We start from the raw sequence: 22449 nt of genomic DNA, 5'->3' as shown, positions 1-22449 counted from the left end.
CCATATGCAAGTGTCCCAAAGCCTCCGAAGGCCACTTCGACCAAGGCTGCAGGCTCCAGAGCGAAGTGTTATCCTAACACACACTGCAATATGTTTGGAGTTTGTGCAATTTCATACAAAAAATAGCAAGGATTGCCAAATTATATGACATGTGCGTTTGTTTGTCTGATTTCGAGGCTTGACGCATGAAACAAATGAAATACTTTCCGAATTAAATGTTTAACTGTTACTGACCTTTATATTTAGTTAAACAACAGGTGGAATTTCATACTTATTTTATTATTTAAATGTAGAACATGAATTGTGTCATTCAAGTCAGGAGTGTGTCCTGAAGTTGATGGGTTTATTGATCCCCTCACCACTCTTTTGAAGTTATCTTCTGAGTTTCGTCACCAACACGTGACAACTGAGGGTCCTCCAAACGAGTTTGTTGGGGCGAGGGGCTGGTTTGAGATTCACACACGCACACACTGCTTTTGGATCTGTTTTTCAGTAATGTACTGTAAGGGCAGTACTAGAACTACCAACCTCACTGTTTCTTTCCACAGGTTCTGTCCATACCCTCAGCAGGTCACTTTGCAGTTGCCAGAGCGGAGTCGGGTCCGTAAGCTGCAGCTGCTTGCCCACCAGTACCTGATCTCAGGCAAAATAGAGTTTCACATCGGGGACCGATTACTAGAGGCTGACTCACCTGGTCACTCTGGGCACCTCCGCAGGCTAGGGTGAGTCAGTAGAACCAGCCAAAAGAGATGTCTGACCGACACAGACAAGGCACCAAAAGCAAGAAACTGAGCTGAAACAGAGAGGGAGTATCTGAACTCTTCTGATAGAAAATGTGTTTTTTCTGTTGCAAAACATTTTGCTATGGTGTACCCTAATGTATATGAGTCTGGCTTAGTTGGTTGTCATGTTTCTATGGAGCATGGTGCTGTGAACAGAAAGGTTGTTGGTTCTACCTGACACACACATTGTAATGAATATAGATGCTGAACTTCATCATCTGTTATTTCTAAGTAACTATATTACTATTATGATATATAGGCCTACATTTTCATCATATTTACTGCTTTGTTGTTACAAGAAAGGTGCACAGTAATAGAAATTGATATGCAACCTTTGCCATAGGTATGTTTCTTTATCAGACAATGAGAAAACAGGCTTCAAAGCCCGGGAGCTGAAGTCTGTTCACGTGGATGCCATTGGAACATACCTCCGTATAACCTTTCACAGAAACCATGTCAACTGCTACAACCTTTACAACCAGGTACTCCACTATGAAGTCATAAAGTCATTCCCCTTAACCTGTTTATTTGACTTACATACTACCACATTCATATCATTTTATAGTTTATTTGATTTATTTTTTCATCAACTTTTGTTTATCATTTCAGGTTGCATTGGTTGCCATTAATGTTTTGGGAGATTCTGTGGATGGCACTGCTGTTGACACAATTGTAAGTGGTCGCTCTTTAACGTGTGTGAGTGTTCTGTCATGTTTAATGTTACTGTATATTTAAGGTGCAGTACTACTGTGAAACACCAGAATGCGCTGCTGTGCTAGTATTTGTGTGAGCCTGCCAACCTGAAGTAAATTTCTTGATAGGCTGCGCTACTAAAAACATCTATTTGATTTCATTACTTGTCCATAAGCATTTAACCCACAACGGTGAGTATGGCTACTGTAGAACCATATACACATTATATACCTACATTGTTCTGCAGATAATCATGGTCGATATTTCTGAATATTGTGGACTTGCCTAGTTAAATAAAGGTAAAATAATGGATAAAAGCGTCTGCTAAATGGCATATATTTTATTGGTGTTATGTGTTTCCACAATATGTATTTATGTATAGAGAGAATTTCCACTGTTTTATATATTCAAACTGTGTGTCAGTGTATGTTTACAAAATGCACACAGACTACAGTTTGCACACAAACACAGTGTTTGCATGGTGGTCACTGTGTGTGCCTGTATTGGCATCTGTGGTGTGTGTGCTGCTTGCCCTGACAGGCGTGGGGCAGGAATGTGGTAATCCGACTCCGAGGGCAGAGTAATCACAGAGGAGGCCTTAGCCACTGTAATCAGATAAACCTGCGGACGGACAGCCCCTGGAAGAGAGTGGCCCAGCTCCTGGGGGGGAAGTTTCCCCTAGCTGCAGATATAAGATCAGCTTCCCCTCCCCAGTCCTAACCTTAACCATTCATGTGGAAAATGCAAAGCTGACCAAAGATCAGCGTCTAGGGGCAACTTTCTCCTATACCAAGTGGCCCAGCCTTACCTCTCCAACACACAGATAGGCAGATTCCACGGTACAAGCTTCACATTGTCACTCTCTAATCCCACTCTTAGGCACCTCCACCCGGCCACAGTGTTAGCTTGCCTGGTTATCTCTCAGGGAGTTTAGTTTTCTTACTGCTGCATGTATGTTGTGATTGTACAGGGAAAGCCTATAGAGTGACTTTGAAGTATGTGGAGTGAGAACTGGTCGTATCATTGACATACTACTTGTGGTAGATCACCGAACTCTGTGGTGTTGTGGCACTGATGACTTGCCTCATCAAGTATTATACAGAGTTGAGTAGTCCTCTTATCAAGTCCATGTTACTAACTGTTCACTCTCTTGTTTACCACTAGACTATGCTCCATTCCTGTATCCATAATAATGACTCCGTTAACAGTGGTTGTGTGTTTTGCTGAGCAGATGACCTGTCTGGGCCTTATGGCTGTGTGTTTTGCAGCCTGTCATTGAGGGAGGTTAATTGTACCTCTGTTTGCCCTCAGCCTAGCAGAGAGCAACTGATTGAGCACTACCTCAACATTAGTCAACACGAGACCGCCTTGGATGGAACATACATGGGGTAAGGGTTGAAGGCTCAAGGCGTATTGTACTGTGAAGTGCTCTGTGACAATGCTGTTTAAACAAAACATTAGCCTTGAAGTTGATGTATGATTACCACTCAATTTGCCATTTCCATTTTACAGTTTTTCTCTTTAGCTTGGACTATAGTCTGTTAACAGTAGATCTGGCTAATGTAGAACCCAGGAACTGATGCATCAATTGGAATAGTTGTCAATTTGTCACTCTGAGACTCCAAGATGTCATTCACATTTTTAGAAAAACAAATCAATATCCCATAGATCAGGGGTAAGCATCTAGATTCAGCCTCGGGACAATTTTTTTCTTGGAGCCGATGGTCGGGGGACCGGAACATAATTATAATATTTTGTTCACTTTAAATTGACCACAACTACTGTAAGCCCAAAAAGAGAGAATTTCATACCTTGAATACATTGAGACAATCTTTTTTTTTTTTTTTTGTGGGAATACTTGGTGAACAGATTTCCTAAATTAAACACATTTTTTGCTGAATTCCTAGTGATTTTAGTTTTTGAAGAAAAACGAAAATCCTAAATATACTTCCTGACTTTATTGTCCCCATGTTTTTTTTTTTTTGCAGTGTCATGTACACGTTTAAATACAAAACAAAATTGACAATACAACTTTCATAAGTTACATACCAATAAAACATGTTTTTTTTTTTAAGACTAGCCTGCTGGCCTTACTGCGTCGATAGGAACATTAGCCTGAGCTATTTAAGAGGGATATCACACCTGGCACAAATGATTGTCTAGTTCTGTTTTTCCTGCTGAGGGGTGCCCTATACCTGCGCCCAGAGGAGAGTAGTTCAAAGTCCGGGTACAGGGGGTGGCTTGGGTCTAAAATGATTTTGTGAGGCTTGCGGTGGGCCCTGACCTTAAAGATCTCATCCAGGCCTGTCTGTTTGACTCCAACTACCTTGCTTGCTGTGGTAATAATCCTTCTCAGCATATTTCTCTGGCTGACAGTGGCATTGCCAGACCAACAAACAATACAAAAAGTTTAAATACTCTCAAGGAAAGATTTGTAAAACAGTATAGTACAGTCTACATTAAAAGATCCTAGCTTTTTGAGCAAGTACAGTCTCTGTTGGCTCGTTGTAGATCAGGTCTGTACATTTACTCCGCTGAAGCTTATTGTCCAAGAGGACACCCAGGTATTTCTATTCCTCTACAATCTCTATATTCTGACCTCTGATAGATGTTGCAGAGGTAGGTGTTGTACACTTCCTGAAGTCTATTCACATCTCTTTGGTCTATATATATACAGTACCAGTCAAAAGTTTGGAAACACATACTCATTCAAGGGTTTTTCTTTATTTTGACTATTTTCTACATTGTAGAATAACTATAAAATAACACATATGGAATCATGTAGTCACCAAAAAAGTATCCACCCTTTGCCTTGATGAAAGCTTTGCACACTCTTGGCATTCTCTCAACAAGCTTCATGAGGAATGCTTTTCCAACAGTCTTGAAGGTGTTCTCACATATGCTGAGCACTTGTTGGCTGCTTTTCCTTCACTCTGCGGTCCAACTCATCCCCCAAACCATCTCAATTGGGTTGAGGTTGGGTGATTGTTGATGCCAGGTCATCTGATGCAGCACTCCATCACTCTCCTTCTTGGTCAAATAGCCCTTAGCCTGGAGGTGTGTTGGGTCATTGTCCTGTTGAAAAACAAATGATAGTCCCACTAAGCGCAAACCAGATGGGATGGCGTATCGCTGCAGAATGGTGTGGTAGCCATGCTGGTTAAGTGTGCCTTGAATTCTAAACAAATCAGACAGTGTCACCAGCAAAGCACCATCACACCTCCTCCTCTATGCTTCACGGTGAGAAACACATGCCGAGATCATCCGTTCACCTACTCTGCGTCTCACAAATACACAGTGGTTTCAACCAAAAATTGCAAATTTGGACTCATCAGACCAATGGACAGATTTCCACTGGTCTAATGTAAATATCTCATGTTTCTTGGCCCAAGCAAGTTTTTATTCTTCTTACTGGTGTCCTTTAGTAGTGGGCTTGAGTTTATTTTGGGATGCAAAGAAACCAATACTAAAGGACACCAATAAGAAGAAGAAGAGACTTGCTTGGGTCATGAAACCAACCGCAGTTTCTTTGTGAGACGTGGTGTAGGTGAAGGAAAAACAGCCAACAAGTGCTCAGCATATGTGGGAACTCATTCAGAGAATGCCAAGAGTGTGTAAAGCAAAAGAAAAACGGCTCCCTGCCATAGATGTTAAAAATCATATTTTTTTAACAATACTGATGATCCTTGGGAGTCGTGTTGTGACTCAACATGTAAAGAATGTGTTTAACTAATCACTCACTTTCAGATAACATTTTGAATACCTAATTGGGGTACATTGTTATCTAAAAGTGTGAAATTAAGCTCTGGTCTCTGCATTAAAAGTGGCTCTATCCCATTGTTTTTGTTCAGTAAGTGTGACTCCATCTCTCCTCTGGATGACCTGGCTTTTGACATGTACCAGGACCCCGAGGTAGCCCACATCATCCGCCTGCTGGATGACAAGAAGCAGGAGATGGTCCGTCAGGAGAGATACGAGTTCGCCAAAACACTCAAGCAGGCAATCGCTGACCTGCAGAAGGTACTTCTAGGGTCTTCTGTGTGAAAATTGAGCAAAATACTCAATAGCCTGACCCCCCCCCCCCCCCCCCATTGGCCCATGTGTAGATCTGAAAAGATGTATTGCATAGTTAGATTCACGTAATATGACGGAAATTCCACCTAGCCTATCAGAGGTTGAGGTGGAGTGCCATATTGCCTATACAGTACCTACCTATTCATCTACATGAAGTGCTTAGGGGTAGGGAAGAAAAGTGTTGTTAGAAGCACAAGCAAGAAGTTTGACATTGAAACAGTACACAGATATGCTATCTTTGCATTACAAATGGACACATAAAGTATACTCCATATCACATCTTGTGAGTGAATTCAGACGCCACCCCGTAGCCAAAGAACTTCCCAAACCCAATTCCAATCCACTTGTACGCCTGGCCAATTAGCATTGCATGCTCTGCTGTTCCCAAGGTGGTCAAACCGAAACTCTTCTACCATAGCCTCTTGAGGGCATAACTCACACCAATGTAGGATTTATAGAAAAGGCAATTACTTATTACTTAATATTGTGCTTCCGAGTGGCGCAGCGGTCTAAGGCACTGCATGTCAATGCAAGAGGCGTCACTACAGTCCCTGGTTCGAATCCAGGCTGAATCACATCTGGCTGTGATTGGGAGTCCCATAGGGCGGCACACAATTCGCCCAGCGTTGTCCGGATTTGGCCGGGGTAGGCCGTCATTGTAAATAATAATTTGTTCTTAACTGGCTTGCCTAGTTAAATAACGGTTGAATATTGTCACATACTTCAAATATATCTACTACTAATTGTCTTTCACATCAGTAGCTGTGTTACCCATAGAATTATATATGTGTGTTACCTGGCACCGAACTAGCAAGCTTGCTCAGTTCTATGGAATTTCCCTGTAAAATGATGCATTGGACTGGAACCTCTGGTCTCTGTCCTAAGTGGCACCCTATTCCCTATGTACTGCACTACTTCCCTATGGGCCCTGGTCATAAGTAGTGTACTATAAAGTTATTAGGGTACCATTTTGGAAATTGACAACGGTAAAATATCCAGTTCGTAAATGTTAAAGATTCCATCCATGGAATACCATGATGCCCTGTGGGCATGGCAATGCCCCGTTGCATACTAACCACAATTGAAGGAGAATTTGCTCGACAATTATTTTATGCAGTCATGTTGAACAATAATAGATAGTTTGCCACTTCCTTCCAACATCTAGGCCTTTAGTTGTCCATTCATGGACATTAAAATATTTAATCACAAAAAAAGAATAAAACATACTCTGTTTCTCTTTCTCCATCCTCTCTCCTCTTTCTTCCTTCTGTCCTCCTGTGTGACTGGGCTAGGTAGGAGAACGTCTGGGCCGATATGACGTGGAGAAATGCTGTGCCATAGAAAAGGAGGACTATGACACAGCCAAGAAGAAGAAGGAGCAAATGGAGGAGTACAGGATGACGGTGTACCATCAACTAGAGGTCCACAACCTACTGGACATGGGCATGGTGAGTGGCTCAATGTGGCTTCTTCAGTCATTTGAATTGTTGTGACTGAAAATGTACACTATATATACAAAAGTATGTGGACACCCCATACCCGTTCCTGACAGGTGTATAAATTGAGCACACGGACATGCAATCTCCATAGACAAACATTGGCAGTAGAATGGCCTTACTGAAGAGCTCAGTGATTTACAACGTGGCACCGTCATAGGATGCCATCTTTCCAACAAGTCAGTTCGTTATAAATAGTCTGTCCTCGGTTGCAACACGCACTGCCGAGTTCCAAACTGCCTCTTTCAAGCACAAGCTTAAGATCACCATGCGCAATGCCAAGCATCGGCTGGAGTGGTGTAATGCTCGCTGTCATTGGACTCTGGAGCAGTGGAAACGCGTTCTCTGGAGTGATGAATCACGCTTCATCATCTGGCAGTCCGACGGATGAATCTGGTTTTGACGGATGCCAGGAGAACACTACCTGTCTGAATTCCTGGTGCCAACTGTAAAGTTTGGTGGAGGAGGAATAAGGGTCTAGGGCTGTTTTTCATGGTTTGGGCTAGGCCCCTTAGTTCCAGTGAAGGGAAATCTTAATGCTACAGCATGCAATGATATTCTAGACGATTCTGTGCTTCCAACTCTTGTGGAAATAGTTTGGGGAATACCCTTTCCTGTTTCAGCATATCAATGCCCCTGTGCACAAAGTGAGGTCCATACAGAAATGGTTTGTTGAGATCGGTGTGGAAGAACTTGACTGGCCTGCACAGAGCCCTGACCTCAACCCCATAGGACACCTTTGGGATAAATTGAAACACCCAACATCAATGTCCAACCTCACTAAAGCTCTTGTGGAAGCAGGTCCCCAGCAATGTTCCAACATCGAGTGGAAAGCCTCCAGTAGAGTGGAGTCTGTTATAGCAGCAAAGGTGAGACCAACTCCATATTCATGCCCATGATTTCGGATTGAGATGTTTGACGAGCAGGTGTCCAAATACTTTTGGTCATGTAGTGTATCTTAATGCCCTCATTTAACAATATTAATTGGGTTTTTGGATTAAACAGCATAAAAACAGTGCTGTGACAACATATCAACTGAAAACAAACATGACCTTATAATGGAAAAATACATTACAAGTTCGTTCACTATGGCAGCGGTTCCCAAACTTTTCCTTTCCGGGGACCACCAAGTCACAGTCAAAGGCTATTGAGGTCCACCATTTGCAGAGTCGCATAATTTTTTTACATAAAATATCTATCTTAGCGGACATGTTTTTTCTATTTTATCAGTGAATGTAACAGCTTAAAGGCCTATTATGTTTGTTATTCAATTTGCATTGTGAAAAGTAATGTAAAATTGCTTACAACTTCATTATAGGCCCAACTGTTATTATTTTTCACAAAAAAATGAAACCAGTTGAAAACCACTGCAATATGGTAATTAATGGTCTTTTTTATTATTTTGTAAACAAATTAACTAGCATTTCTACAAATATTCATATTTTTTGTCACTTTAGTAGACACTTTTATCCAGAGCACATCGACAGATTTTTCACCTAGTCTACTAGGGGATTTGAACCAGTGACCTTTCGATTACTGGCCCATTGTGCTTAAACGCTAGGCTACCTGGCTCCCCATATATCCCATCTTCCATCTTGCATTAAATTACATTTGGTCATCTTTCAACCTTGACACCCACCAACATTGCAAAGCCAAGCAGTTTGATGAGGACAGCCCTCCCTCTTCTCTCCTCATGTTGACTTTAGATAAAGGAGATGACGGAGTCACCATCTGAGGACTCTCCCGATGTGCCTTCCCCACGCCACCACCAAGTAGGACACAAGATGAGGGTTTTCACGGAAACGAGGAGGAGGAGAAACCAGGAACCTGTGATCACGGAGACTGTGGAACCTTTCCCCCCCAAACCTGTCAGTCCCCCCCAAACCCTGCTGCGCTCCCTCCCTCTGACACCACGCTCCTACCCAGCAGTGTCCAGGATAGATGTGAGTCCCACACTGAATCACACTATGTAGCACTATTGTTTCACTTGTGAAGCAAAGTATGATTCTGTTTGGATTTCAAGGCTAGCAAAGACTAACCTGCCAAGTTAAAAAGCTCTGATTGATGCCCATGTTTGATGATATAACATGATTTCCCATGTTATACTAAACACCAAAAGTTATTGAAAAATAGTTATTGTCACGATAAGAAACACACTGAGCCCCTCCTTATAATCTGCAGGGGTGTTTGAAACACTCAAATGTGAGATTATGACCAAGATGTTATATGGTTTACTCACTAGTGTGACTGCAGACAGGTTCAGTTTCACAATTTAATTAAAAGTGCGAAACAGTTGAGTGACTTTAGCACGAGCCAACCTGGCTGGAAGGCCCTACTTTTGGCCTTTTACAGGACAGGAGTATTGTGCCAGTTGGCTGGCAGTTAAACTTGGATTAGATATTATACCTGGGTTCTAAAACTCATTATACATACAACGACAGCATCGTCAATGAAAGCAACATTTGTTTTAGTAGATAATCTGATCAGTCAATCTTTTCACCAGTTTGTCTAGCTCAGTCTGTTTGGTTGGTTACATAGTCTTTTTCTCTTGAACACTGAAATGTTCAGTGTATCTCAACACTTGCGATATCTGGGTGTAAGAAATGTTAACCTGCTTAAATCTTCACTCATCAAGTCCAAACCAACCCAACAGGTAACTTTTGTTTATTTCAATCCTCAATTAGTGTTGCTGCAAGCAAAGTAATATTAGCGTTGTGAGGTAATCTTAAAGAAGGGAATTGATCTATATATAAACATGATCTAACCACAATAATTAAACAATAGTTTGATGCCCCATTGATCTCCCATTGAATGACTGTATGCACAGGTCACCGCCCTGCCTTATGATGAGAGACCCCTACCTGCCCTGCAGAGAAAGGGGGAGATGCCCCAGAGCCACCCTGAGGAGTCCGGTCTCCCTCCCTCTCCCCTAGCAACCATCATCCCCTGTAGCCCTGGTGTGACTGGGGAGCCTGAGCCTCTGACAGAGAGTGCCCAGAGAGAGGCCAGTTTCCCTATCGAGGTGTACGGAGATGGACTGGTGAGATAAATACACACAAGCATGTATGCACACACGCACACACATACACAGGAAAAACCCAGACTTCACATGATGTATCTCTCATAGTCAGTCCGTCATCCTCTGGACAGTTTGACTTTCTAATCCTCTCATCCGCCCTAGGTGGCTGGAGCTTATTCAAAGACGTGGTCCTACCGGGAAGATGCCCTGCTGGCTGTATACAAGAAGCTGACGGAAGTATCGGCCGGGACACCCAAGGAGAAACTGAGGAACATGATGAGGGCAGCAGTGTTTCTGGTCAAGAAGGCCCTCAAGGATAAAGTATCATCTGTGAGTTTTAAATGGCATCGCAATGTGTGTCCCAAATGGTATCGTATTCCCTATATGGTGCACTACTTTTGACCAGATCCCAATGGGACCTAGTCAAATTTATATAGGGAATAGGGTATCATTTTGGACACAGGCACTCCCAATTTAGCCTAGGTATGATAATTTACCGGTAGCTGTGATGCCAGGGGATCTTTTGGGGGTTGTGTTCTTTATTACTCAGAACAGTAGGTTAACATGTTTACCTTTTCGTGCCTTTAACCACACTTGGCCCAGATTGAAGTTACAAACAACATGTAGAACATAAAAAGAGCTAGCTACATGCCTTAGGCCACAATGACTAACCACTCTTGTTGCCTGGGGCTGATTTATGGAGGCCAACGTTCAATCTAACCCACGCTTGGGAAACCTGCACTGGGGGAAGTGATATGGTACTGTTTCACAGTAGTGTGTTGTAATGAACAGAAAAGTCTATGGAGTCCCATAGGGAGGTGCACACTTGGCCCAGCATCATCCATGTTAGGGAAGGGTTTGGCCGGGGTAGGACTTCATTGTAAAATAAGAATTTGTTTTTAACTGACTTGCCTAGTTAAATAAAGGTTAAATTAAAACGTATATATATACACACAGTTGAAGTCGGAAGTTTACATACACTTAGGTTGGAGTCATTAAAACTAGTTTTTCAACCTCTCCACAATTTTCTTGTTAACAAACTATAGTTTTGGCAAGTTGGTTAGGACATCTACTTTGTGCATGACAAGTCATTTTTCCAACAATTGTTTACAGACAGATTATTTCACTTATAATTCACTGTATCACAATTCCAGTGGGTCAGAAGTTTACATACACTAAGTTGACTGTGCCTTTAAACAGCTTGGAAAATTCCAGAACATTATGTCATGGCTTTAGAAGCTTCTGATAGGCTAATTGACATAATTTGAGTCAATTGGAGGTGTACCTGTGGATATATTTCAAGGCCTACCTTCAAAGTCAGTGCCTCTTTGCTTGACATAATGGGAAAATCAAAAGAAATCAGCCAAGACCCCAGAAAAGAAATTGTAGACATCCACAAGTCTGGTTCATCCTTGGGAGCAATTTCCAAATGCCTGAAGGTACCACGTTCATCTGTACAAACAATAGTACGCAAGTATAAACACCATGGGACCACGGCGTCATCATACTGCTCAGGAAGGAGACGCGTTCTGTCTCCTAGAGATGAACGTACTTTGGTGCGAAAAGTGCAAATCAATCCCAAAACAACAGCAAAGGACCTTGTGAAGATGCTGGAGGAAACAGGTAGAAAAGTATCTATATCCACAGTAAAACGAGTCCTATATCGACATAACCTGAAAGGTTTCTCAGCAAGGAAGAAGCCACTGCTCCAAAACCACCATGAAAAATCCAGACTACGGTTTGCAACTGCACATGGGGACAAAGATTGTACTTTTTGGAGAAATGCCCTCTGGTCTGATGAAACAAAAATAGAACTGTTTGGCCATAATGACCATCGTTATGTTTGGAGGAAAAGGGGGAGGCTTGCAAGCCGAAGAAAATGATGTGGATATATTGAAGCAACATCTCAAGACATCAGTCAGGAAGTTAAAGCTTGGTCGCAAATGGGTCTTCCAGATGGACAATGACCCCAAGCATACTTCCAAAGTTGTGGTAAAATGGCTTATGGACAACAAAGTCAAGGTATTGGAGTGGCCATCACAAAGCCCTGACCTCAACCCTATAGAAAATGTGTGGGCAGAATTGAAAAAGCGTGTGCGAACAAGGAGGCGAACAAGGAGGCCTACAAACCTGACTCAGTTACACCAGCTTTGTCAGGAGGAATGGGCCAAAATTCACTCAACGTTTTGTGGGATGCTTGTGGGAGGCTACCTGAAATGTTTGACCCAAGTTAAACAATTTAAAGGCAATGCTACCAAATACTAATTGAGTGAATGTAAACTTCTGACCCACTGGGAATGTGATGAAAGAAATAAAAGCTGAAAGAAATCATTCTCTCTACTATTATTCTGACATTTCACATTCTTAAAATGAGATGGTGATCCTTACTGACCTAAGACAGGGAATTTTTACTAGGAGTAAATGTCAGGAATTGTGAAAAACGGAGTTTAAATGTATTTGGCTAAGGTTTATGTAAACTTCCGACTTCAAGTGTGTGTGTGTGTATGTATATATATATATATATATATATGGGCCTAAAGGCAGAGACAATAAGAAGACACAGTGGCAGAATAAATTCGTTAAATTTAATTAATTTGTTATTAGTCTATACGAATTCGTTAAATTTAATTAATTTGTTATTAGTCTATACGAATTCGTTAAATTTAAATAAATTTGTTTCATCACAAAACCGGAGAGCAACATCTGTCCTGTGAGGTCCACAAAACGTATTACATGTAACAAACCATTACATGACCTACTACATGGTCAAGCAAGTTAATGATTTCATCATTTTCAGGCTACTAAACAACTATTGATTTAAAAACACGGAGAGTTGCCTCAAGTCTCAAAGAAAACCGGTGCTGCCTCCACTATTCCAGCACCCTTTCAACTTCAACATTTCAACATCATCTAATCACCTATGCTAGTCCAATACAGTGACAACTAAAAACATTTAAAAAACAATTTAGTTTTCTGTTATAATCTCCACCCGGCACAGCCAGAAGAGGACTGGCCACCCCTCATAGCCTGGTTCTTCTCTAGGTTTCTTCCTAGGTTTTGGCCTTTCTAGGTAGTTTTTCCTAGCCACCGTGCCTCTACACCTGCATTGCTTGCTGTTTGGGGTTTTAGGCTGGGTTTCTGTACAGCACTTTGAGATATCAGCTGATGTAAGAAGGGCTATATAAATACATTTGATTTGAATTTGATTTAGTCCAACGTCAGCTAAATATGATGTGGCTGTCCATTGTACTGATATCTGTGTTTGTGTGCAAGTCGAAAAAACATGTTGACTCGCCCTACTTGTAGTGAAACGCCAATGCCATCCTCCTCTTTCATGTTGCCTAAACGGTCTATGACTCTGTCATGATACAGTACACACTTTTAGTTTTTGTTGTCCTAGGCTACCTGGCTAAAATTCCATTCCAGCTAGTTAACATTAGCATACTACATCTAGCTACATGTTGAACTTGCATCCTCTCAGGCCAGGGACACAATGTCTGAATTTATAGTTGGATCAGAATCGGCGTTATAATCAATGGCCAGTACGGAAAATTAAGTAAAACCACAAGTCCAAATCATTATTTCCGTCCCTGGCTAATTTAGGAAAGTGTCCATGCTCGCTGGCTTCTCTTGTATTCAATGCTACGGGCGGTAACAATATCATATTATTTTTGACCAGACCGCATCAGATCGATGAGCTTCACATACAGAGACAGAGGGGCGCTGTTTCGCTCGCTCTGAATACTTTCTCTGCGAATTGAAGGAAAATTATGAAGCACAGAGACGAAAGATGCAATATTTAATGTCTTTTTTCCTTTTTTGGGGTGGGAAGCCTGGCTTATCTTGGCATCCATGAAGACACCACTGGAATGTGTAAGGTTTTGTTGTCAGTTGGAAAGCTTTAGGCTGTGTAAATTGAATTGAAAAGGGATCATTTGTTAGCAGTGACCCACACAGACACACATGAAGGCCAGATATGTTTATTCCTGTCACAGGCTCTTTGAGTGCTATACACACACATTCTACCCCCTCAACAATGTTATCCCAGTCCCACTCACATTCCCACTGCTCGCTGCTAGAGGTCTCTCCTTAAACAAATATTAGAGAGGATTGGTGACAATGCTGGCCTTGTAAGTTGCAACCACTTTCCCTGACTTGTCCTGCAATGAGAAAGATGGTCCTGAGGCATTGGGTCCACCGGGTTTCCAACCCCCAAAACTTCCAATCTCAGGGAGGACACTCAGCTGCTGAGTTGACTAATGTTATACAAACAAAAATAAAACTAGAGTAAGTAACTATGTTTAATAGGACATTACAGAATGCTGTAATGAGATTACTTTTTGGTTACTTCTAATGTGTGTTGTTGATGGTCCTGTCCTGTAGGTGTTCCAGGCATCTCTGAAGCTGCTGCGGCTGCTGCTGACCCAGCTGATCCCAGGCCAGGCCCTGGGCAGAGCCGAGGTGGTCCACTGCGTGGAGCAGACCTGGCCCAACCTACTCTCCAGGACCGGGGACTCGGCCACCAGACTTCGGGCCATGGCCACAGCTTTCATCCAGGTGGGTAGAGTTAGATCAGGGATGGGCAACTTTGATGGGGGTGGGGGCCACAGAAAAATCTGAACTCCTCATGAGGGGCCACAGTTGCTCGCGGGTCTGTGTACCCACATACACACACACACATTGTTTAGCAAAACATTTTAGCGGCACCCCTCTTGACAACGGAGATACATTTTTTTATGTTTTACAGTAAATTTCATGCAATACTACACAGGAATATTTGCAGTTTTTAAAATTATATCTGAGTGAGACTAACAAAATCAATAGGGTCCCCCCGGCCAGTAATTCGACCATGATATCAAGTTTAGATAGTTTAGCGGCCAGCTAACTTAGCAATCTAAAAAATGTTAGATGACATGGGGTAAATGACTGACTATCAGTGACTAACACACAAATAGAAACATTGCTGATGCACAACAACATTTTACTGTACTAACTCGCAACAGTAAGTAGAGACCCCGGAGGGGGTGATTGATCCGAGGGCATTCAAAAGGGGAGCTGCGGGCTGCATCATTGAAGACTTCAGCAAGGTGGGTTGATGCTCTATGGATGCACTTATCATGCTCTGGCCATATTCCCAACCTGGTCCCCTTCATTTGCAGACCTGATTTCTTGCTAGGCCTATACTGCTGTTCTAGTACGTTCCTAAACTACACTGTGATAGCAGGCCATTGTGTGGCAGGCGTTTGGCGTCTGCCACCGATCACCCAGGTGGGAACTACATGTTGGTAGTTGTGGATGAGATTAATTAGAGAATATTGCTGTACAATACATCACCATTCCATTACAAATGTCTCATTGACTGCATGCCATCGAGGCCCGCACCCGATCTAGAACGTTTAGACATTTAGTTAACACTTACTGTAGCTCTGTGTGTGTGTGTGTGTGTGTGCAAAACATTATTGGCCTCGGTCTATATAAACAACAATGGACACACAAATGAAACTTTACATTTTTAGTAGTGCCATAAAAATACACATAGCATGAAAGGGTCTTCTGGTCCATTCTAGGAGCAATAATACGTCCTTATCCATTATTGCATTCATCTCACTTTCCCAGAACATTATTGTGAGCAAAACATTGGTAGGGTACTGTAGGTTAGCATGCAATGACCTTTAAAGGCCCTTTACACATTATAGAACTTTAGCACAATGTTGCTTTAAAGGCTCTTGACTATGCACCTTTTAAAGATATTAACGAATAGAGAACAAGCTTGTATTGAAGCTTTTCATGAATGTGCTTTGCCAACATAAAAATCACGCTTATGATTTAAGCATATGCACTTTAGAAGGTGCCCAAATTTATGGTGTTCCTACATATCTGGATAAACGATAAGGTGTCTTTTTAAAAAGTATATTGATGAGTTAGGTTATTTTCATTCATTCCAGTACTTTTCTATGGTGCAATTGTTGTGCCTAAGGTCTGCATTCTAGAAAATGTAAAATGTATCGATATCATGTTCGTGTAGAGAATTAAAAATAAATAAAAAATTCAGCATGAAACATGATTTGAAGGGACATCCTGAACCTTTTTATATTCGCTTATGTCATCTCCAAGCACTGAGCACACATTCTGGGGTTTATTAAGTCTTTAAATTCCTGGTCGTAGCTCCCTCTCCAGCATTACTGCTTCTCCACTACTACCTCCTGGTTTCAAAATGGCTGCCTTGCCTCTTCCTCTCGCTCCTGTGCAGGATATGGCCCTGTTTAAAGAGGTGCAGGCCCTGCAGTTGGTCCCTGGGGAGCTGGTGAAGCCCATTAAATCCAACATCCCCACACGGCAGGCCCTGAGCAGGGCTGAACTACTGGAGAAGCTGCTGGGAGAACTGGGTACAGACAACTCAGGCTTCACTCTGGACAACGTCATGAAGGTAAACACTTAAGGCAACCATGATTGTCGTTACTCTCACTCCTGGAGGGTTGCAGTGTGTGCATGCTTTTTTTTAAGAACAGTGGATGTCCACTCCCCTTTCATATTTGTTTATTTATTGTATCATTCAGAATTACATGGAGAGACAGAATAGAAAGTTTCAGGGCAGGTTTTGAACCCATGTGTGGTCTAGAGTCAGCAACCCTACCACTGCACCAGACTCCAGCACGTTTTTGCTGGCTTTTGAGCATTGTCGTCACCCTAGTGCCACTTGCTGTCACACGTTTCTGGGCTCAGGCATAGATGGGAAGAAGAATCTGTAGTTCCACTATCCGGGCTCTTGAGAAGCAGTAAATGAAGACGCCCCAGAAGTCAATCAACACACTAGAGTAAAAATAGACTTTAGGCCTCCACTTATCTTTACTGTTGTCCATTTCTATGCAGTTCTATACCATAAGTTGATCAGTGGAATTGAAGGATGAGAGAGGATGGCCAAATAGATGATGTCCGTGTTTTGAATCAGTCATCCTAATTCACTCAACTCAAATAGGCGTTAGTCACCTCTGGTCAGCTGGGGGCATGCTGTCATTGGTGAATGCCACAGCACACCCCAACTCTCTCTAAAATATACTATTTTAGCTATGATGTACAATATAGCCTTCACATAAGGCTCAAAAGCATACACACATATGCATAAATGTGTTCCACAAATTAAACCACCAAATAAATAAATAACAAGCATATTGTGGCATACATTGCTTGAAATGCAATAAGCAGTACCCAATGAACATAGGGAATAGTTTATGTTTTTTCCATATAGACCAGGGCTCTCCAATCCTGTTTTTGGAGAGCTACTGTCCTGTAGATTTTCACTCCAACCCTAATCTTGTGGACCTGGTTCTAATAATTAGCTCGTTGATAAGCTAAATCAGGTTAGTTGGAGCGAAAACCTACAGGAGGGTAGCTCTCCAGGAAAATGGTAGAAGAGCCATGATATAGACAAATGTTAATGAGAACATGTTCATTATCTTCTTTCTTGCATGCATCAAAGGTTACTGTATCACATTTTATTTTCCCTCTCTCTTTTTTCACATTTAGAGAAGTATAGCTATGTTTGGTAGGAATCCAGGAGCCAGGTTTTCTGAGTGAGTAGGCCTCATTCCCTTCGTTCCACCTCAGTGCAGGGATGTACAGTACTTGATGCATTGCTTAGAGCGCAATAACAGGCTTGGGAAGAAGACAGACCTGGCTGCTAGGATGGTCAACATTGTCCCACGCAATTCTCTGTGTGGCAAAGTTCAGCAGGTAATCTGGTCTTTGAGATTTCTCTCCACTATCGAGATTCTGCAGTTGGGTCAGCGGCATGTCACCTCGTTTCCTGGGGAAAGCGATTAGCAAAGTCCCGGGGGTGCCCACTTTGATGTATTCATTCTCTCTCTCTCTCTTTCTTCTCTCTTCTCTCTCTCAACATTGACCTAGTATCTATGTGTCAACTATCCAAGTGTTGACAAAGTGGGCAGTGTGATTGTCTGTCCTCTAGTTGACGTCAGACTTCTTTTGGCCGGCCTCTGCTTCACCGCTGGCTTTATGGTAGGCGGGAGCAAATTGTTAAATTCTGCACCGGAGTCCCTCAAATTGAAGAACCCCAGACGGTACTCTCCTCGGTGGCGTTTGTTTGTGTGCTTGCAGACAGCTAGCACATGCACCAACTCCTTTATGTCAGCGCCTTTCAATGTTTGCTGAAAACCTTTGGGGTAAGCGTTGCATTCGGAGGCATTAGTGGGAGGGCATATAATGCTTGCTCGCTGCTTAAGGCTGGAATTGGTTTCAGTTGAAAACTGTTGGTGTTCATTGACAGCCCCTTCAGGAGTCTTGGTGCACCACTTGGCCTAAAAACACATAATATGTAAACCCTGTGGGTTCAGTCAGTGAGGTGTTGTATGAAAATTGGTGTCTCGGTCATAAACGTGAATTCCCAGACCCAGTTTTTCAGTTTTATCAACACACCAGTTTGCTATTGTGAGATGATGGCTTCATGTCCATCTTCAGGCCTGTGTCGTCTCACTGAAAAATGGGGGTTTATGCAACTGAGCCGTACTGCTTGAGTTTCACACCTTCCTCCTCTGGCTCCCTCTTACAGAGGACAGACTGATGGGCACAGCAGGGCAGCTTGGGACTACTGTAGCGTCTATAACACGTAGGAACAAACCTGAAGAGGTCTGGATTGTGCACCTGTTGTTTCTGGCTCAAATATATTTAAGATAGTAGCCTATAGCATAACTTCCTAGTGTAATGCTTGCCACACTGACCAGATTGGTACGAACCCTGAATTTGATGGTAATTGAGCCTACCATTTCCCCATTCTCTTTAGTGAGTATAATGAGCCTGCACCTAGGCAGGGTTCTCCAAAGAATGTAAGAGATTAGTATCAAATAAGGCAATTCTTTGCTCTAGATTGCATGAAATGGCAGTTACAGGTGTTAAAAAAACACAAAAATCTCTGAGGCCTCCCTCTTGGTAGTAGTCAGTAGCACCACCTTGTTATAAAATCCTTGGGAGAACCCTGCAAGGTTGCTCTTTGCTCAGTGCAGGGTCAGCCGGGTTATTTCCCCCTGGTCCGAGGACTGATACATTTCTCCCTTTCCCCTCCGGTTACCTGGGAGATAGGCCGGAGCAAAGAGGTGATTGAATTTCCTGTAATTAAAATGAGAAGCAGAGAGAGACAACAGAATAATGGCTGCCTGTCCCCAGCCCATTGACAGAGTATAGGTGCCCTTTGTACACAGTTTACCTTTTGAGGTAAATGCTCTCTCCGAATGTCCTCTAGCCGATATGCTATGACGGCTATTGAGCTATCATTCTCACCAGACTATCGTAATATAATGACTGTTGGTTTAAAAAAGCATTGATTAGTATCATGTTTCAATGAAATGTAGAACTTCTGCATATCAATCACATATGCAGGCTTTTTCAATCAGTCAAAAATAACTGTAATTTATAGATCTGAGTGGTGCAAGCATGCTTGCTTCTTTTTGGACATGCAACCTCCTTTTGTATTTCATCCTCTGTACAGGTACATCAGCTTTTTTAGCCTGCTACTGTATTCTCTTTGTTTTTGCTTAATTTCTGTTAAGGCTCTTATAGGCGGTTTCCCAGACTACAAATGAATCCTTGTTCTGGACTAAAAAACACTTTCAATGGAGATTCTCCATTAAGCAGGAGTTTTTTTTGTCCAGGATTAGACTTAATCTGTCTCTGGTAAACCAGTATTTTTGTTTCCGTTTCAGCTTTCTAAAAGCTCTTGTTCTCTCTTGTTCATCACCTCTGTGCCTCTGTATCAGTTCTGTACAGGTGCGCTGCAGCACAGTGCGTCAGAGGTGAGAGAGACGGTCGTGCTCATCATCCTGGCTATGTACCGCCTGCACAAGACCGCCATCCTCAGCTACCTCCCGGCCAACGATGCCGCCACTCGCAAGAACGTCCTCTATAAAAACATATTTGACGGCTTCGCCAGGATTGATGGGCGGCCGGTGGAGTCACAGGCAAGGCTCGGCCCATCTGTGTGTTTGAATGAGTCATGACTTAACATTGGACACGCTGTGATTCTGAACAAGTTCTCAGTTGTTTTGGATGGGTGACAAGCTGCTTCTTTTCTGTATTTCTTGTGTTCTCTCATCCCATTAGTCCCATTAAGTAATGACTGTGCTACTGTTAAGTAATGTTCCACTGCTAAAATTCTGTCCGTCTCCTTGGGTAAGTTAAGGACACATCGTCATCACTGCAGTAGAGTCTGTCTGGAAGGCTTCCAGACATGACTGGGTTGTTAGAGAAGCATGGGCAAACACAGAGGGAGAGGAAGAGCGATAGAGGAGAAGAAGAACGACAGAGGGAGAGGAGAAAAGGAATGAGTTTGTGAGAGACTTATACAGTACCATGCCATAAAGTGTGTCACTATACTTCTTTAATTTTGTTTCAGACGTCAAAGAAGGGAGGAGTACAGCAGGAGGGGGAGAAGGAGAAAGAGGAGATCCGTAGTCTTCGGGAGCAGCTGGCTGCCTTGAATGAGATCAGTGTAGGTGGAGCTGTCATCACTGCACTATTACCTCATTTCCTTCAACAGGCCAGCGTGTCTGTGTCACTCCTCCTTGTTGTGCACTCATTCCACTGTACTGTATGTCCACAGTATAGACCACTGAAGTAAATAGAACACACACGTAATAGTCTCTATGGTATTGATTATTTCCAAAAGACACTTAAACATATGTACCATTGGTATGGATACAAGCACATGTATATTGTTTTACAACACTTCTTAGACTGTATGTACTGTATCTCTGCAAGATGTTGATTTGCTTTTTTTAAATAAATTTTTTTAGAAGGGCAATTCCAAAGTGGAAAACGAGAAGGGAAATACCAAAGAACAGAAGAAAGAGGCTGTTAAAGTTGTAAAAACAGGTCGGTATGAACCCTATCCTCAACCACTGTTCACACGTATACTGACTTTGATAAACCCACCTGAAATACCACAAAAGGTTTTGGCCAAACCCATTGTGGTTCACGTTTTTGTTTTTACAGTGGAATGCTGGTTGCACCACTTTGAGGCATTATTTTAGGGACTACAATACACTGTACAGATGAAAAATACCTGTTGCTTTCCAGGTGTCAAAACTGCACCCCAAAGCAACCCGGAAGATGCAGGAGATAACCAGTCTTCAGTTGTCAACAACTTGGACAAGTGAGTGTTGATGCCCAGCAAAATCAGAAAGGAATCTCCAAAGCTGACTGAAATGCTGTAAAAAATTGTCTAACGCATAAAAGAGTGGAACACACCTAATTGTCAACATGGAATGCCTTTGAATATTATTTTCCAGCCTGTATTTATTCATAATGTGTTTCAGTCTGTGTATTCTTAATGTTATAGCGTATGTATATTCTGAATTGGTTTCAGCCTGTGCATATTCTCAATGTGTTTCGGTCGGTGTGTATATGCTCAATGTGTTTCAGCCTCTGTATATTCTGCAGTGAAAAAGATGAGTCCTTCACTGAGGATGGATTGGACCTGCACTACTGGAAGCACTGTCCTATGTTGCATTGCTGTGATCAATGTAGACAGGTACCCAAAGACCAGTAGGGCCACTTCAAGTAACTCCTATCAAAAAATATTACAAAATGACCCATTGCGGAAGCATAGGGTGGGGAACCAGCAGGAGCTTTGGGTGTAGTAAGGATATGACCGTGTAGTGCGTAGACACATTAAAGTGTAGTTTTGTGTGTTCTTGTGTTGGAGACCAGTGTGTTTTTGTGACTGACGTTGTCTCTCTCAGGTGGTTGAGATAGCCAGCCTCACAGAGCACCTGTTGGGGGAGTGTGAGAACAGGGCCAGGTTCAGTCAGTGCCCTCGCTGCTCAGAGGCCGTGTCCATTGACGAGCTCACCCACCACACCCAGAGCCCTGCCTGCAACCGTAAGACTCAACGTTCCTCTAGCACTAGCGAACTGCTAACTTCTTACCCTGCTAACTATGCTAACCTTGCCAAACGCTTGATCCCTTCTTTTAGTCTTTGTAAGCAAGTATATTCTTACAAGAATCCAACACAGCCAAGGATATTGAGTATTTTGTGCTTGTTACTATAAACACTCATCTACTCTTTCATTCATGTTTGTTGGGTTGTCGAGTAAGCTCATTAAAACAATACTTGTGTAAATGACTGATAGAAAGGAAACATTATCACTGAGAGGTAACATCACTGCATGGAGTATATACATTGGCGCTCAACCAAAATGTGGCCAATCAGTTGAATCTATAGCTTGAATAGTGCTGACTAAAATGTATAGACAACATCCTTTCGGTTTGCGAGGGAATGGGAACAGTTGTTTTAAAACAATACCATGGCAGTGTTATTATTAGAGCTAGCACGGTAAATGTATAACCGTGTAACTGTTTTAATACTTTCTAATCG

General features: G+C 42.4%; 1 protein-coding gene across 2 annotated transcripts in view; it reads left to right on the top strand.

The window, feature by feature from the left end:
* Positions 1-22449, top strand: part of LOC110531204 (centrosomal protein of 104 kDa) — a 43073-nt gene that overhangs the window by 1061 nt on the left and 19563 nt on the right. Inside the window, exons 3-19 of one of the 2 annotated variants that reach the window (XM_090185746.1) lie at positions 549-722; positions 1143-1264; positions 1392-1454; positions 2787-2863; positions 5327-5495; positions 6842-6997; positions 8752-8988; positions 9873-10085; positions 10227-10394; positions 14448-14621; positions 16315-16491; positions 19832-20032; positions 20467-20562; positions 20867-20945; positions 21150-21225; positions 21495-21603; positions 21815-21953. In XM_090185746.1, coding sequence (XP_090041872.1) covers positions 2859-2863; positions 5327-5495; positions 6842-6997; positions 8752-8988; positions 9873-10085; positions 10227-10394; positions 14448-14621; positions 16315-16491; positions 19832-20032; positions 20467-20562; positions 20867-20945; positions 21150-21225; positions 21495-21603; positions 21815-21953 — 1999 coding nt within the window. In that variant the 5' untranslated portion in view covers positions 549-722; positions 1143-1264; positions 1392-1454; positions 2787-2858. Of the gene's footprint in view, positions 1-548; positions 723-1125; positions 1265-1391; positions 1455-2786; positions 2864-5326; positions 5496-6841; positions 6998-8751; positions 8989-9872; positions 10086-10226; positions 10395-14447; positions 14622-16314; positions 16492-19831; positions 20033-20466; positions 20563-20866; positions 20946-21149; positions 21226-21494; positions 21604-21814; positions 21954-22449 lie in introns of both variants that reach the window. The other variant, XM_036988334.2, reaches the window with a different exon arrangement.

This window comes from Oncorhynchus mykiss, chromosome 9 (assembly GCF_057628025.1).
Source record: "Oncorhynchus mykiss isolate SJ-2025 chromosome 9, ASM5762802v1, whole genome shotgun sequence".
In the NCBI taxonomy this organism is placed as follows: domain Eukaryota; kingdom Metazoa; phylum Chordata; class Actinopteri; order Salmoniformes; family Salmonidae; genus Oncorhynchus; species Oncorhynchus mykiss.
Note: the sequence above shows the minus strand (reverse complement) of the source record. Positions and strands in the feature narration are given on the sequence as shown.